A 19,171-nucleotide genomic window follows, 5' to 3' on the forward strand; every position below is an offset into this window, starting at 1 on the left:
TGCATAAATCAGATGAATTAGGTATCCTATTGTTGTCTTACACTGATCAACTAGAACATTGTGACCACTGCCCACCACAAGATTGAAAGATACATGGTAATGTTGCAGGCACATAATGTTTCAAGGAAAGTTTATAAGCATAACAGAGATGAATGGAAAGTCATTCTAGCAATGATATGGGTGTCATATGGATATGGAGAAATGTACTGACATAATTGAATGTAATTAGGGGCAGATTGTTGTAGCCTGGTGTCTGGGAACAAGTGATGCAGTATGTTCTCTGTTAGCATGCTTCTGTCATGAGCATTAATGAAAAGTAGTTGACAGACAATGAAACTGCAAATAGGCAACAAGATGTTGGTTGTTTATGCCTCATCACTGAGCATGGAGGTAGGAGGCTTACCCCTCAGTAGAGCTGGATAAGTGATTCTGTTGCAGATCTGATGATGGAATACAATGCTGGTACAGGCACAAGTGTTTCAGAGAACATTATTGAGCACATATTGTTGAACATGGGACTCGGTAACACACAACCCCTACATGTCCCAGTGTTGGGCCAACGTCGTCCTCAATTACCACTGCAGTGGAAACAGGATCATCGAGATTGGATCAATGAAAACATGTTGCCTGAATAGTGTTTCTTGTTACATCTGATCGATGGTCTTGTCTGGACACACAGACCAATGGGGCAGTATCATGCTGTTGTGGATATTCACCTGAGCTTCCATGGGATCTGTGATAGGAATCAAAGGCACCATTACAGCAGTGGACTTACTTATTGTGGACCTCCTGCAGCCACTCACACTTGATGTCTTACCTGAGGTCAATGGCATTTTTCATCATGAGAACTGGTCATATTACCAAGCCAGAATTGTGATTTGAGAACCATCATACTGAACTCATGTTGATGTATTTCCCACCAAATTCATGTGATCTGAGTCAAATGGAAAACATCTGGGATGTTGTTGGGCACCAGCTCTGCATACACAAACCACCGGCTCACAATTTGTGGGAATTGCATAATCTGTGGTGCCACATACCTCCAGAAACCTACCGACGTCTTCTTGAATTCATGCCATGCAGAATCACTGCAAAAGAACTTGCCCCCCTTCTAACAGCCGTGTACCGCAAGTCTCTAGAGGAACGGAAGGTTCCAAATGATTGGAAAAGAGCACAGGTAGTCCCAGTCTTCAAGAAGGGTCATCGAGCAGATGCGCAAAACTATAGACCTATATCTCTGACGTCGATCTGTTGTAGAATTTTAGAACGTGTTTTTTGCTCGAGTATCATGTCGTTTTTGGAAACCCAGAATCTACTATGTAGGAATCAACATGGATTCCGGAAACAGCGATCGTGTGAGACCCAACTCGCTTTATTTGTTCATGAGACCCAGAAAATATTAGATACAGGCTCCCAGGTAGATGCTATTTTCCTTGACTTCTGGAAGGCGTTCGATACAGTTCCGCACTGTCGCCTGATAAACAAAGGAAGAGCCTACGGAATATCAGACCAGCTGTGTGGCTGGATTGAAGAGTTTTTAGCAAACAGAACACAGCATGTTGTTATCAATGGAGAGACGTCTACAGACGTTAAAGTAACCTCTGGCGTGCCACAGGGGAGTGTTATGGGACCATTGCTTTTCACAATATATATAAATGACCTAGTAGATAGTGTCGGAAGCTCCATGCGGCTTTTCGTGGATGATGCTGTAATATAAAGAGAAGTTGCAGCATTAGAGAATTGTAGCGAAATGCAGGAAGATCTGCAGCGGATAGGCACTTGGTGCAGGGAGTGGCAACTGACCCTCAACATAGACAAATGTTATGTATTGCGAATACATAGAAAGAAGGATCCTTTATTGTATGATTATATTATAGCAGAACAAACACTGGTAGCAGTTACTTCTGTAAAATATCTGGGAGTATGCGTGCAGAACGATTTGAAGTGGAATGATCATATAAAATTAATTGTTGGTAAGGCGGGTACCAGGTTGAGATTCATTGGGAGAGTCCTTAGAAAATGTAGTCCATCAACAAAGGAGATGGCTTACAAAACACTCGTTCGACCTATACTTGAGTATTGCGCATCAGTGTGGGATCCGTACCAGATCGGGTTGACGGAGGAGATAGAGAAGATCCAAAGAAGAGCGGCGCGTTTCGTCACAGGGTTATTTGGTAAGCGTGATAGCGTTACGGAGATGTTTAACAAACTCAAGTGGCAGACTCTGCAAGAGAGGCGCTCTGCATCACGGTGTAGCTTGCTCGCCAGGTTTCGAGAGGGTGCGTTTCTGGATGAGGTATCGTATATATTGCTTCCCCCTACTTATACCTCCCGAGGAGATCACGAATGTAAAATTAGAGAGATTAGAGTGCGCATGCAGGCTTTCAGACAGCCGTTCTTCCCGCGAACCATACGCGACTGGAACAGGAAAGGGAGGTAATGGCAGTGGCACACCGTTGGGTGACTTGCGGAGTATAAATGTAGATGTAGATGTATTTTGTTCCCAACAGTTGGTCATAATGTTTTGGCTTATCTATGTAATTATTGGCACTGTACATTTGCAGCTATATTAATAAGTAAATAATAAACTGAATATTGATAAATGACGTGAAAAGAGACATTAATTCGTCATGCACAGATGACATTGATGGGAAGAGAGACAAACAAGGAAAGTTACTGACTAATGTCAGTCAGCTAAGAATCCTGAGAACATACATATACATCATCTGGAGCAAAATAGGTTAATATTACTGTTGAACTACCTTAGAAGAACTACTATGTTGTTGGAAACACAGCTTCTCAGGTGTACAGCAGGGTTTGAGGATATACTTCAATTTATAAGTTAAGAGTGATAGCAGAAAAGACTGACGGTATTACATTACATATCTTAGCTGCAGTTGGATTACACACAAACGTGTGTGCATTTTGTTATCCTAGGGGGAAAGGAAAGGAAGGAAGAGAATACAGTATGTCTGTGAGATGAAGCAATGAATAATGCTTACATGCACTAAACATGCCTAGTAAAATTCTTATTCAATCTCATAATTCTTTATCCACTGTCTTACTTGCTTTTATCTCCAGTCATTTTACCTTTGGATCATTATGTGCGTACTTTGTATTTAAGGTACATGTTCAAAAGCAAATAACTTCTGCAAGCACTTGCTGATGTTTTACATTATAACAGAGGCTTTTGAAACTTAAGTCCCACAAGTAATTTCAGCAAGTTAATTTCGGAAACTCTTTGCAAGTACGTGCAGTGTTTCCATTAGTCATGAGATGGGCAAGTGGAATATTACAACATCATGCTTAAAAAATCAGAGCAGGTGACACTGTTGTTGTTGTTGTTGTTGTTGTTGTTGTTGTTGTTAAATAATGTGAAACCTAGGGTGAAATAGAGATAATATTATGAAAAGGATAGATTATTACTCACCATGTAGCAGAGATATTGAGTCACAGACAAGCACGACGAAAAAACTACTAAACCTGTCAGCTTTCCCACATGCCCCCCCCCCCCCTCACCCTCCCCCCCCCCCCCCCCCACCCACACACCCACACACACAGCTCACAGACACATGACCATTGTCTCCGGCTGCAGTGGCCAGACTGCAGGCAACTGTGCATGTTGGTAGAAAGTAGTAGTCTGGGTGGTGATGATAACGAGGAGGCTGGGACAGGGAGGTGGAGGGAGAGGGAGAGCGGGGTACTGCTGAGGGATGTGTGTGTGTGTGTGTGTGTGTAGGCCTTCTGGCCGAAAGCTAACGTGTTTAGTGGTGTTTTTATTGTGCCTGTCTAGGACGCAACATCTCTGCAACATGGAGAGTAGCAGTCTATCCATTTCTTCTTCTTCTTCTTCTCCATCTTATTCTTCTCATTATTATCATTAAAGAATAATTGTAATAAAAGCAAAAAGATAGATAGAATAATTGTTTGGGCAAAGAAATGGGTACAGAAGTGTACAAATTTAAGTGTATGAGAAACACATTTAAATTTCTTGTCCACAAAGTCTACAATTTGTGATATTCTTTTCCCCTCAAAATCTGCCACAATATTTTCTAGTGCATCCAGCAATTTATCACATGGTTCTTATGAGCCTTGTGTTTCATGTCCCACAATACAGGAAAGAGTTCCACTTTCTTAATTCACAGTTGCTTTCTTGTACTGGTCCACACGTTTTTCTCACTACTGCATTTACGTACCTATCATAAACACACAAAATTTCTATAAAATTTTATAAAAACTTCCAGCAACTGGCAATTAATTACAGCAAGATGCAAGGAACTGTTTCCATTAACTTGCAGAAGTTATTTGTAGAAGCTGATTAAACCTGGGGAAGTTGACTTCCTCAGCCTTTTTTTCCACAGGAAAGGACTTGGAAAAGTAGCTTCTACAAGCGACTTACAGAAGTTCACTAGCTAGCTGACACATTTATTTAGAGATTTTGAGCATGGATTTGTACTTATTTGTAACTAATTTCCAATGATATGTAATTTTTATGAATTATTCAGCATTACACTATGGAAACTCTAATAAGGACTGTGTATATGATAACTTGTACATGTTGTGCAGTTGAGGTAGTTACATCTGACACAATCTGTTAACTTGTGGCAGGTTGACATTAAGATTTTTATGCTTTAATAACTGTGTGCACTGTCTTCAGAAGTATCCGTAACTGGCCTTCAGAGTAATTTCACTGTCTGCAAGTTATTTTGTATTGTGAGGCTTACAGTGAGCATCACAGTATGGTATTTTGCTTCTCTGAGCCAACCAAAGGCCAAAAACTATGCATGGAGTCACTTACTGTGAGCACTGGAAAATGTGATCTAGAAAAATTCTGTTGATCATTAATTTTGTCCTAAACATTTTTCTTAGACCAAGCAAATTCCAAAGTTTTATAATCATTTGCTATGCTGTTTTTAATTTTTCTTCATTGTCAGTATTAAGTAATTTCACTGTTAAGCTATAAATGAGCTTCACTTTCCATTTATGTGTTGTAGAGTTTGAACTGTTTACACACCCAAAACAAAATAATCTTCATGAAAGAGAGGTGTAACATGATTAAACTGCTTGGCTTAGCTACTTAAATCAGAATCCATAAGTTGTGTTAGCTACAATGCAAAGTGATTTATTAGGAAGACTGTGTACTTGTATTCCAAAACACAAAGATTCAAATTGCTGCTTAAATTGAGGTTATCCATGATTTCCTTAGATGCTATGGGGAAATGCTTTGTGGTTCCCTGGAGGACAGCATGATCTAAGGCCTACCTCAATCTGAACTTGGATTCCATGACATTATCATTGATGGGATAGTAAACTCTAATCTTCCTTGCTTCTTATGAATTGTACACTTAAAAACTTTGGCACCTACAACATTTATAGGCTGCTAACTGGTATTCATTGGGACTCAGGTTTCTTGTAGTTTTGTGAAGACTTGATTGTTTACTTGTACAGTGAGTTTGTCTCAAATCACAAATTCAGTATCAGCTCCATTTTAGTCTTCCTTTTATGGCGATGTTGGTAAAGAGCTAACCTTTAGTTTACTGATTTGTCAGTTGACCAATGGCATGTTAATTGTTTCCTTTATAGAGCAATTTGTGTCCAACTCTGATGGTGTCATGTACTTTTATTCAGTGCCATTTCCTCTTCTTTCTAGGATTCATCTAATTTTTGTGGTGTAAGTAATAACCTCAGAATCAACTGTGGCACAGTGCAACACAAGCATCAGAGAAATTTCCTTTTAGTGGAAAGCTCTATGCTCTATGCAGTTCAGACCCAGCACACTTTTCTGGATTTCAATCTATTAAAAGTTTACTTGGTTTTGGCAGTCCTGTCACCTACTGTTTGCTGTAGGCTCTGGTTTAGTTTTGTTCATCATATCAGTAAAGCTTATATAATTTCCTTACTTCTTGGGAAATAGAGAAACATTAATTATACCAGAATTTTTTTTTTTCCATCTTCATGTTTCATCTCAGGCCCTAGTCATGTGGGGCCATTTAAGTCCTGTAGGGTGCCGAGTATGGCTAACAGTCAGAGGATCCAAATCAACATGAGCATCAATAATGTTGAATGATTAACCACAGTCTTCATAAGCTTTTATCTTGCTGCTGTCAAATTCTGACACATGCTGGTAGACATTTCGCTTTCTTACATGGCACGGCCTAACATGGCCTTGCAGACAACCAACATCTAAATGAAATTTTTGAATGAGAGACCCACTCTGCTACATTTCTTTACATACTGAATGTAGATGCTGTTACTCCTATGTGTTTTATACAGTTGTACTGAAATGTTAATCATTAACATATTCAAGCATGTCAGTTTTCCATTTTTTCCTTATGTCTCATGACGTCAGGATGACAGCTTATTGTGTTATGTCACAAATATGGCTGCATAATGTGTAAATATACACGACAGCCATGCCTACATGCAGTCCTCCATGAAGGCATAATGTCAGTATGGGCATTTACAGGACACACACACACACACACACACACACACACACACACACACACACACACACACACACAAATCATCTTCCCTATCATAATCGAGCAAGCAGAAGCTCTCCATGATGCAACATGCATAATATTTTCATGCAACTGTGGAAGGGCATCCCTGCAAATCAGAAGCTTGTTTGCTTATGGAGTGCTTTATATGCTTGATACTTTTAAACCAGGAGACCATTTGGATATAGCAAATATAAATTAGATCTTGTGGCTGGTGTAAACACACAGTCTGATTACTTAGAATTACGAGAGGTTTTTAGAATAAATTCAGGGAAACTGTGTGTCATATTCCTGAGATCACATTTTTTTCCTTAAAATGTGGTATTTTAAAAGAGAGCCATAGTTTTAAAGATGTGTACAAAATAGGTATAAACTGAGAGACTGGTTTGGTTATGTAGGCATTTTCCTTGCCCATGTCTGCAGGATTTATCTTCTTAGTGAATTTACTAATTTTGGTAGGAAATGTCAGCACTTCTGATGGCATCAAAGCCTCATCTGTTTCAACTAGAGATCAACATGTGCTCTGCTGTCACTACATCTCTTATAACCAGCCAGCAAAATTATGAAAATATCTTAGTGTTTGCCAATTACAGCATTAAGACTAAGTAGTGGGTTCATCACCAAGTGTAAACATAGGAGAATAAAAAGCTAATAAGACAATGCAGGAGGGTTGTGGGGAGCTAAGGACAGCACATTATGATTTGCCTGTACTTGTTAATGTGCTGTTGAGTCAAAGGAGCATGAGTAAATGAAGAAAGCACATGACAGCATATGGGTGACAATAATCCACGATACTGAAAACTAAAATATGCTCATGTTCTACCTCCATTCAGTGGTGGAGAGAAGATGAAGTTGCTCTTACATGTCCATATGAGGATTATGCTCAATCATCACATATCTTTCTGCGGCAATGTAAAGACTCACTTATGTGCTGCTTTTAATGAACTGTTTTCAGTTAAACAATCTTTAATTTACTGTGTTTTATATGTTGACAAAAGAGTGAGTCTTCTTTTAAATTAAGACTTGCCCATCACATTTGGAAATGACCTAAATACAATATGTATGTATTTTTTGCAAGTTGCTTTGCATTGTGGCCAATTTGGAAAATTTTCTTTATTTCTTTGTTGCACCCTGTAAATGATGGCTTCAGTCCTATGCATCCTTAAAACTAATTACTTGTTATGTTGCATTCAGGAAAGGACTATTTACATTTTACGCTGCCAAAATTTTGTATACCTCACTGTGCTTCTTCCAAATGTAGTATTTATCAACCCCCTCTCCCCCTGATCAATCTTCAACATTATACTCATACATTTTGCCTGTTGGAAGAACAAACATGCTTTTCAGTGACTAAGTAGTCCATACAGGCAAAAATACACAGTAGAATTTTTGGTATTTTAGTTTTACCATTACATGAATAAATACATTTACATTAGTGATTATTAAACATTTGGCTATGGAAATGTTTGCATGCTGTGATCACTAAATTGATACCTTATACAAAATACCATATTGTGTCTCCAATAGCATACTAACATTGCAAGATTGTAACGAAATGCTAAAAATAGTTCTGTGATATGGTGAGCTATGCTGTATGCAGTGCAGTCCTGACCACTGACCTTAAAGTGGGGTGTTATTCCACACACACACACACACACACACACACACACACAGCTGTATTGATACTTGTTGAATTTTGAAGGCCATTGAAAATGAGGATTATGTGAACTGTGTTGCTACAACCATTGATGTAGTGGACATGTTTCAGAACTTGGCATGTTGTCATCTTCAAAAATGTTAGTGTTCTATAAAACATGCAGCATGCAGTGAATCTCTCAGACTTATTGGAAGGACACTGTTACAGATTGTGACTCTTCAGTTCAGCAAATACTTTTTCCAATTTTGAGGTATCCATTTACCATGAACTTTACAGAATACAAATAATGAGACTTGATGAAACATACGAGTTGTGGGTGGTGTGATAGATGTCTTCTAGAGTTCTGCCTTGGTCCTTTTTCTGACACCAATCTATCTTTCATCCTCCTTTCATTCCTTACCAGTTACTGGTTATTGTCTGTCTCGCCACTTAGTACTGTGCAACACGGTTGCCTGATTATTCATAATCAAGAAAAAAATATTGCAACATGATACCAATTAAAGGTTAGCAAGGTGACATTAATTGCTCTTATGTGTATATTTCATTCATGAATTTGAGGAGAATTTTAGAGTATGAAAAGAAAAGCAACTATGGACTTAAAAATTTATTTGTAACTGAAATTATTCTGCAGGTTCAACAAATGAAGAACTAAGAATATGGTGCATGCCTTTTATTGACCCAGAGAGACTGAGTGCTGTAACTTATGATGAAATTTTCCAGGCATATCAGTTGTTTGTAATCTTCTCTGGTACCCAGCATCACCTGATATGATTAAAAGTACCCCTCCAAGTCTGTCAAGGAAATATTGGGCAAGGGAGGAGCTGTAAACAAATATATAGCCATTAAGTCAATTCGAAGAAGAAAACAAGGAACTGAAAGTAGAGGAGTGATAGGCTATAGTGGAATCTCAGACATATCATTGATAAGCACACTGATCAGCCAGAACACGAACTCTGACCTATCGATATAAACCCATCAGATTGTAATGACCCAGAGGCTCGGCACAAATATTTCAGAAACTGCATGACTTGTTTGGTGTTCGGGAGTGATGTGGTCAGTGTCTTCAAAATGTGATGAAACGAAGGTGAAAACACATCCAGACATCGTGGAGTTGTGCAGCCATCTCTCATTACAGGTGTTGGACATTGTGTGCGTGTGTGTGTGGGGGGGGGGGGGGGGGGGAGGCAGCACATGTGTGCATGCGCATATGTGGTGCCTACTCCCTCCAGTGACCTACCAAGGCTTCACTGCTTTCATGCCACGATAAGTCGCTACTGTTAACCATACTATTAGATAGGTGGTCATAATGTTCTGGCTGATCAGTACAAGATCTGCACACTGATTGTATGGTTCAATCTTTCTGTGAGTAAGTTAAGATAAATGTTTTACTGTCTCAAACATGTACTACCAACTCAGATGGGTTCATCATGTGCACACTTTTATAATGTGAACCCCACTTCTAACAATGTCGATTCAGGATAATGTTAATAATTTTATGTTATCCTTTCAGTCTTTAAATGCCATGTATGTACTAAACGAGTGATTTTAATGGCCCTCAACTTACATTTCAGTTGCAGCTTCCACATGCATGTATTTGTTTGTTTTGTAATATCACATTGATTTATATTGTATGCACATACATTACAATGCATTCATTCATTTTCTGTTGAAAGTGAATTTTAACATTGTAGCTTTGTGGGGATACTTGCACAAAAATTTGTTAGCTGCAATTGTATTTACATTAAAAGTAGTCATGGAACTTTTTTTGAACCCAGCATGTGATTTTGTTAGTTAAGTCTTAAACTAGTATAAACTGCTTTAGATATGTCAAAGTGAAGACTTGAAAACGATGTCAGGAAAATGTCGGTATTTCCATACATACTGACAAAGGTAGTTCACTTATCTGAGAGTGACTAATTCTTGTGCTCTGGTACTGGAATTATTATGAAATCAAAATCGACAAAACTGCTACAAATGAAAATGGCAACAATAAAGACAGATTGAAACTATGCAAATCATGGCCATAAGAAGAAGAGGGAGGGAGGGGAAACAAGCACTGCTTCTAAGGCGTGTTGCTGTCTATAAGACATGGTGTCCAGGTGTGCTGGAGCAGGAGAAAAAGAGGTAAAGAAGGGGGATTGTTTCAACATGGCTCAAGTTATGAAAGATGCTGCTATACTTTTACTGTTGCAGTCAAAGGTATGGACTGCAACATGACAGTGTGTGCTGCCAGTGTAGGCTGTTTGACCCTCCATTCATTTATGCAGAAAGTTGCTTGCTCACCATTCCACTGTAGAGCTGTACACTCTCCTTTTAACTCTATTTTTATAGTGTCTCCACATCTTCCACTCTTGTTTTAAATCTTTCTCATTTCTAGATAACTACTACAGTCATCATTTGTATATTTTCTAGATATTTCAGTCTTTGCCTGTCCCTAAAAGTCTTTTCCTCTAATGCTCATTCCTGTGTAATGCTAATCAGTACATAATGCTGTAGCAGATGTTCCAGGAGCTGATTTCTGCTTTTAGTAAAGATTTTGCTAGACTCATTTCCTTACCTACTGTTCATAATAACTTTGTTTCTTATGCATTCAGTTAATTTTTAATTTCTGTCAATGCCGCCACGTTTCATTTATTTGTTTTTTCTTCTCTGAGTTTCCAGTAGGCTACATTTCATCGCATAAAATGCGGTTTTCCAGTCTACACTTTCAGGAAATTCTTCATTCCATGTTAATATTTAATTCCTTGAGAGGTCTTTGAAGAAACCTTTCTTCAAGCTGCACAGATCTACTTCTGAAATCATCCTACCTTCTGTGTAAGCTGTGTAGGTGCATTGATATATAACATCGTTAGTACTATTATGTGCAAGGTGCAGCACATGGGAGAGCACATCACTCCAGGTGCTTTCAGTATATTACAAGAGAGATAACAATGGGTATGGGCTGTGGATATTAAGAGTGCTGATGTATGTTTTTTAAATGAATGTGAATCCCATAAAACATCCTGGACAGGAGGCAAATAGTGAGTTTAGGTGTGTGGGATACTGGATTTGGTAAATGTATATATCTTCATGTGAGAAGATTCCAGGGGTTTGGATGGAGGGATCCCAAGGGTTTTGAGGATGACTTTAGTTTTATGTTACGTTATGGATTTGTAGGTCTTGCCTCATAATAATAACTGGAATAAGAACGAGGTTTAGAATAGATTCTCTGCCACAAATCTCAGAACTAAAAAAGGATGGTTAGCAGACAGATTTATTGCATTGGAAGAAGTGATGTGTGCATGTGATTCAGTGAGTAGAAGGTTTCTAGCACACACAGTATATTTAAATCATAATGATAAAGCAACATTGCAAAAACCATTGGAAAATTTGTAATGAGTAAATGAAACATGGAAAGTGAAACTGTTTTTACATAATGTTCCACTTTGGATCTAACATTGGAAGGCTGCGCAGATTAGGGAGTAAAGCAATGCCTTCTGACGCAAAAATAGTAATATTTACATCATGAGTGTTCTTTGGTGATGAGTTGGTGGAGAGCTTAAGTACCAGTAAGGCTGATGTTGCAAGAGTAGATGGATTGCTTTTGCAGATGAAATGGAGGGATGAGATACAGTAACCATATTATAGCTCCTCAAAAGTTCAATTGATTTTCCATAATTTACAATTGATTATATGGATAATACAACACTGTGTAACATATAAAGCTGATATTAGCAAAATTTATGCCAGTGTGCATGAGACACTGCTGGTGAGATGTGTTGTCAAAGAGTCAATGAGTGTTCCAAATATTGCTACAGATGATGTTGGTGAAATAAAGACTTGCAAACCAAAATTGATATTTTTATGCAGAGAGATGCATTGCAAAAGACTAGATGATTTGTCAGCTGGGTATCACTATGAAAATAAAACAAAGAAGAATCTTGGTGACAAAGAAACAAAATAAGAGAAAGGAACAAATGGAAATGCTGTTTGTCATACATTATCTGAAGTTGGACATTTCATTAACGCTTTTTGGTTTGAAATAAATTGATATATGTATATATATCGTTTTTTAAACTAAAAAGTTCTGACACAGAACATAACTATAATACTTCAAAATGCATGCTACTGTTAGCTATAAAATGCTTTTGGACTACAAAAAAGGTAGATATCTGGCTCATCCAGAGATTTTAAGCTGTACTTTCAGGTTAGTTTCTTGTTCACATTGCACATGAATGCTTACTTTTTATTTTGTGCATGAGGCTTCTTTTGCAGCCCTCCCTTTTTTTGTTATCAGAAAACTTTCCTGATACAATTTGAAGGAGAAGTTGAATTTGCTGACCATTTATGTTTAAAAATTATTTAGCAATGAAGAAATCAATGCATTCTCCAGCATGTTCCTCTGGATGCCTGCATAATTTTTCTTGAGTTTAACTATTTTAACTCTCCTTCACCTGTATCAGGAAAGAAGAACAGGGTACCAACGCCTGATAGGAGTTTTTTGGGTATGTGCAGGAAATGATAGACTGGATGTCGTACCTATCTGTTGTATCAACACTGAGTTTTGTGGTCTTCTTTGCTGTCGGCCCTGGCTCCATACCATGGATGATTACAGCTGAGCTCTTTTCGCAAGGACCACGGCCTGCTGCCATGTCCATAGCAGTCTTAATTAATTGGATTGCAAACTTCCTTGTTGGCATAGGCTTCCCCAGCATGCAGGTTAGTTTCTACATACCATATGACAGAAGTGCACATATGTTTAATACAAAATTATAATATTTAAAAGTGATTGTTGACTGGTCTAATAATTTCTGCATATGGAGTCTGTGTCTTACCAAGGAAAATATTTTCATTTGTTTATGAACTATAATTCTTCATTTCTATAACAAATTATTCAAATGTTGGTAACATAGAATATTATAAAGATGATGTGATAAAAATAAACAGTGTATTCTGTCTGGGGCATAATCTATTGCTGAGAACATCATTTCTGGAAGAAGCTGAAATTTATGTATTTTGATTTGTCTACAGTTGATGAGATAGACTTAAATGATAAATCGGTCAAATGGTGCTTCTACATTATTTACATATACGTTTGTAGTTCTGTGATTTTTTTTTCAGGTTACTGTAATCAACTAACTTTATCTAAAAACTACTTAGCAAATTTGGGAAAATGTATTAGCAGTCTTAAGAATTTAAATGGAGGTTATATACTGAAATAACATCATGAAAGAAAAGATTCACATGCAGTTTGAAACAATAAACAAAAATGACCATAACCAACCATTCACTTGCAAGTGACTGATGTTATATTCATGAAATCATGGCAGCGATTCAGTCCCATAACAAAGAATCTTAATCACTCACAAGCAGCAATTAGCCAACCTTCAGAAATTTCCTTTTAACATGCTACCTAATATGACACTAATATTTTCATACATGTATAATGTTCTTGTGCAATTTGTTGTTGGTAATACATACAAGTGGAAGTGGAACTTTTACACTTAGAAGATAAAAGAAGAGCAAAGTTTCATAGTAGTACTGGTTTTTGTAGAGGTATATACAAGTTCAATACATGATATTCAGAAGGTATGTTCCACTGGCAATTAAAAATGATGGAAATGTACTGCAAACTGAGGTTCTGTCTTTAAATCTCCTAATGATTTTGCTTGTATTGATAATAAATTATTAACTGCTTGTTTGACAACAAGAAAAGTTCTCAAGTATAAGATGGGATAAGGTCAAAATTATGAGAGGATGGGGAAAGATTTCTCAGCAAAATTCCATAATGAGTCATAGACCTACCGCCAGTAACTACTGCATCCTACATGCTTCTGAATATGCTTACTGTAGTCATGTCTTCGTCAGCCTCTACAGTTTTTACCCCCTACACTTCAAATACTAAATTGGTGATCTCTTGATGTCTCACAATGTGTTGTTTCAACCGATCCCATTCTTTGGCCAAGTTGCACCACAAATTTCTTTTCTCCCCAGTTCTGTTCAGTAGCTTCTCATTATTTATGTGATCTACCCATCTAATCTTAAACATTCTTCTGTAGCACCACATTTTGCACATTTCTATTCTCATTTTGTCTAAACTGTTTGTTATCCATGTTTCACTTCCATACATGACTACATTCCAGACAAATACTTCAGAAAAGACTTCCTAACACTTAAATCTATATTCAGTGTTAACAGATCTCTCTTCTTCAGAAATGCTTTTCTTGCCATTGCCAGTCTACATTTTATATCCTCTCTATCTTGGCAATCATCAGGTATTTTACTGTCCACATAGGAAAACTAATCTACTACTTTAAGTGTGTTGTTTCCTAATTCAATTTCGTAGCATCACCTTACTTAATTCGGCCACATTCCATTATCCTTGTTTTGCATTTGTTGATATTCATCTTATACCTACCTTTCAAGACACTGTCCATTCCATTAAACTGCTGATTCAAGTCCTCTGCTTTCCCTGATGGAACTCCAATGTCATCGGCAAACATCAAGGTTTTTATTTTTTCCCCCCTGAACTTTAATTCCTACTCCATATTTTTCTTAGGTTTTCCTTTACTGCTTGATCAGTGTACAGATTGAATAATGTCAGGGACTGTCTCACTCTCTTCTTAACCACTGCTTTCTGTTCATGCCCCTAGACTCTTATTTCTGCCATCTAATTGCTGGTCAAGTTGTAAATGACCTTTCGCTCCCTGTATTTTACCACTGCTACCTTAGAATTTCAAAGAGAGTATTCCAGTCAACATTGTCAAAAGTGTTATCTATGTCTGCAAATGTTATAAATGTAGGTTTGCCTTTCCTTAACCTATTTTCTAAGATAAGTGGTAGTATCAGTACTTCCTTGCTGTTCCTATATTTCTCCGGAATCCAAACTGATCTTTCCTGAGCTTGGCTTCTATCAGTTTTTCCATTCTTCTGTAAGGAATTTGTGTTAGTATTTTGCAACCATGAGATATTAAATTGATACTTTGGTAATTTTCGCCCCTGTCGGCACCTGCTTTATTTGGAACTGGGGTTATTCCAGTCGTCTTGAGGGCTAAGTTGATAAGCAGATCAAAATCTTTTATTCAATTGCTTAGTGACCATACTGGTACTAAAATGGAAGATGATAGAAATCAAGTGTGACATGTAATTTCATGTCCAGAAACTGTTTTACTGTGGAAGATCAAAATATGGTTCTTCCTTTCCATTACCACATTATTGCCAAAACGACAAATCCTGGGATAAGTGATTGCAGAACAGAAAAGCAACTACTGTCATTTAGTAGTGGAAAGGCATCTGGATCAGATGAGACAAATGTAATATTCCAGAGACATTATGCTAAAGAACTTTCTCTCCCTTCTAGCTGTAGTTTTATCATAGATCACTGGCGGAACAGGGAGTATCCAGTGAATGGAAAAAGTGCAAGTCAGTCCAATTTTCAAGAAGGGGTGTAGGGCAAATGTACACTATTACAGGCATATATATCTTGAGAAACTTGTCCTGATCTATCTACTTACATACTCCATGCGCCATACATGTATGGTGCATGACTGAGCCTGCCCTGTACCACTACTAGCAATTTCCTTTCCAAATCAACTTGCAAATACAGCAAGGGAAAAAGACTGTCTGTATGCCTCCATAGAGGCCCTAATTAAGAATTGCCTGCAGTAAGCTTAAAACGCCGGTTCTCAAAATTTTCTCAATAGTGTTCTTCAAAAAGAAAGTCACCCTGCCTCCAGATATTCCTATTTTAGCATTCCTAAATTCCTGAAAGTTGTTCAAACCTACAAGTGACAAATCTAGCAGCCTGCCACTGAATTGCTCGGATATTGTCCTTTGTTCTGATCGGTTGCGCATCCAAAAAACTCAAGCAATACTCAAGAATAGGTCACAATAGCATCCTGTATGAGGTCCCTTTTACAGATGAACCACAGTTTCTCAATAAACCAAAGTTGAGTCTTCCCTATCACAGTGCTCATATGGCCATTCCATTTCATATCACTTTTTGAAGTTACGCCCAGATAAGCAAATGACATGGCTGTATCAAGCAGAACACCACTAATGGTGTATCTGGACATTACACGTTTGTTTTTGCTACTGTTCTGCATTAAGTTAAATTTTTCTATATTTGGAGCTAGCTCTCATTCATCACACAAACTGGAAATCGTGTCTAAGTCATCTCGTATTCACCTATAGTTACTTATCAATGACACCTTCCTGTACACCACAGCATCAGCAAACAATCACAGATTGCTGCCCACCCTGTCTGCCAGATCATTCATGCTTATAGAAGATAGTAGTAGTCCTATCACACTTTCTTGGTGCACTCCTGATGATACCCTTCTCCCTCCTGAATACACGCCATCAAGGACAACATGCTGGGTACTTTTACTTAAGAAGTCTTCAAGCCGTTTATAATTCTAAGAACCCACTCCATATGCTCATACCTTTGTTAAAAGCCTGCATTGGGGTACAGCGTCAAGCGCTTTTCGGAAATCTAAGAATAATCTGCCTTTTATTCTTCATCCTTAGTTTACAGGATATCATGTGAGAAAAGGGCAAGCTGTGTTTTGCACGAGTGATGCTTTCTAAAACTGTCTTGATTTGTGGACTTAAGTTTTTCACATTATAGGAAATTTACTATATTTTTAATTCGGGACATGTTCAAGAATTCTGCAGCAAACCGATGTTAAGGATATCGGTCTGTAATTTTGATGGTCTATTCTTTTACCCTTCTTACACACAGGACTTGCCTGGACTTTTTTGTAGTCTCATAGGACTTCAAGCACAGCAAGTGATTCGATAAATTCACCCTAAGTAAGGGGTTAATGCCATAGAATACTCTTTATAAAACTGAATTGGGATTCTATCTGGACCTGATGACTTATTTATTTTCTACTCTTTCTGTTGTTTATCTACACCAGAGAGTATTATTACTGTCATCCATGTGGGTGCGATGGTCAAACAATAGCAGACCAGATAATGATACCAGAAGTGCCTCCCACCATATACTGTAGGGTGGCTTGAAGAATATAAAATATAAACATGTGTTCTAAGGTCTTGTACTTAATACAGTCATGCACTACTGACTGTAACTTCATACGATGATTGTTGGGCACCAGCCGACTTGATAATACTGGGTGATGTAGTGTCTGTTCTTGATGAATACTAAATGCAAGCTGGTGTTAAACATAATCATGGCTAACACAAAAGTGCACAAAATGATTCTTGGATGGTGACTGAGGGATGGGTGGTAGGATAATGGGGGGGGGGGGGGGGGGGGGGCATGAGCTGGAGAGCAGGACAAGTAGCAGGGAAGGAGTGGAGGAAGATGCTAGTGCTGTCTATCAGAGTGTACAGGTGTCTGGTGGGGACAGGAGAGGGCTGTTAGTTGCAGTGTTGGGAGGCTGCTGTTCTCCCAATCTCAACAGTGACAACACTTCTTCACCACCAAACCCACCAATCAGACTCAATTCAAAACCAACATTGAACCCTGCCTGATTCAGTTTACTCTTCAAACCAACCATATTACTCCCCCACTGCCTCCAAATAACCCATTGTTTAACTGTCACAGAATTTCCCAACCTCAAACAATGCATCACCATCATTCCCAAATCCCTCAAGATGGTGTGGGCTGTGAAGCAGGCAGTAAAGTGAAGCACATTATCCACAGGGAGAACCAAAACCCACCCATCTAAAAATTGACTCTGACATCATAATCCTGCCTGCTGACAAAGGCTTCACCATTGTGGTAATGAATTGCATTGATTACCTGGCAGAGGAACTCTGCCAGCTGTCCACCTACAAACACTACCACAGTGACCTCATTCCAGAAGATCAGCAGGATCTTCAGTACTTCCCCAAATCAGGAAGCCCACAGCAGAATCTCTTCTCTGAATCTCTCTCCCCCCCCCCCCCCCCCCCCCCCCCACCCCCCCCCCCCCCCCCCCCCCCCCCCCTCACCACCAACTACTCCCTGCAGTATTTTGCATCTGTGACTTATTAAACTTATAGTTCAGGAATTTTCACACCTATCAGCACCTACTTTCTTTGGAACTGGGATTATTATATTCTTTTTGAAATATGGGGGTATTTTGCCTGCCTAATACATCTTAATCACCAGATGGTAGAGTTTTGTCTTGGCTGGCTCTCCCAAGGTTGTCAGTAGCTCTAGCAGCATGTTGTCTACTCCTAGGGCCTTGTTTCAACTTAGATCTTTCAGCACTTTGTCTAATCATTCATGTGGTATCATATTTCCCTTCTCATCTTCCTCTACAAGATGGCGGCAAGTGTACACATAACTTTAAACCGCTCTGCAGTTTTTGAGGACTTAATTTCAATCAAGTGTATTGTATGTGATGAAACAGTGCTAAATGGAATTAGAATGTGCGTGTTTAAACATAAATGGTGCCATTAACACTGCTTTGCTCAGGAAGATTTACAAATACAGTGTAAATATGACCTAGAGTGTAAAGGCCGCAAGATCGCGAGTGAAAAGTGCTACGCAGGATTAGAAGACAGTGTGCATGACGAACTTCAAAAACAAATTGACGTTATAAAAAATATATAAAAACAGTGGAAAATGTGGCACTAACCATACGGGACCTGTCTGAATCATCAAGGCAACAAGATCTCATTAATGCTAGCCATAAAATTTGTAGGTCTGCACAACCAAATGTACAAAGTGTAAACAGTACGACTGTAACTAGAAATATGAACGAACTGATCACCCAAAAAGACACAAGTGAATTAAACATTAGAAAAGACAGTGTTAATAGTGCATCTATGGATAAAAATATGAACAAACTATCCACACAAAAAGATGCAAGTGGATTAAACGGAGAAAACCACAAGGTAAATATTCATAAAGAAAGAAAAGTAAACAACCACGTTATGCATAAGCAAGGATACAAGCAACAAACACATATTTTTGCAGATAGTCATGGGAGAGGAGTTACAGAAATTATGAGAAGAAATCACTGAGATCTTAGTGTAACAGGCATTATCAAACCAGGCGTGTGACTATGTGAAATTT

The 19,171-nt window shown here is 38.3% G+C and overlaps 1 protein-coding gene across 9 annotated transcripts in view; it reads left to right on the forward strand.

Moving 5' to 3' along the window:
* Positions 1-19,171, forward strand: part of LOC126188976 (glucose transporter type 1) — a 1,320,264-nt gene that overhangs the window by 1,171,155 nt on the left and 129,938 nt on the right. For 8 of the 9 annotated variants that reach the window (XM_049930753.1, XM_049930752.1, XM_049930756.1 and 5 more), the window contains one exon: positions 12,634-12,858. In XM_049930753.1, the coding sequence (XP_049786710.1) occupies positions 12,634-12,858 (225 nt within the window). The remainder of the gene's footprint in view (positions 1-12,633; positions 12,859-19,171) is intronic. The other variant, XM_049930755.1, reaches the window with a different exon arrangement.

Source organism: Schistocerca cancellata, chromosome 5, assembly GCF_023864275.1.
Source record: "Schistocerca cancellata isolate TAMUIC-IGC-003103 chromosome 5, iqSchCanc2.1, whole genome shotgun sequence".
Taxonomy (NCBI): domain Eukaryota; kingdom Metazoa; phylum Arthropoda; class Insecta; order Orthoptera; family Acrididae; genus Schistocerca; species Schistocerca cancellata.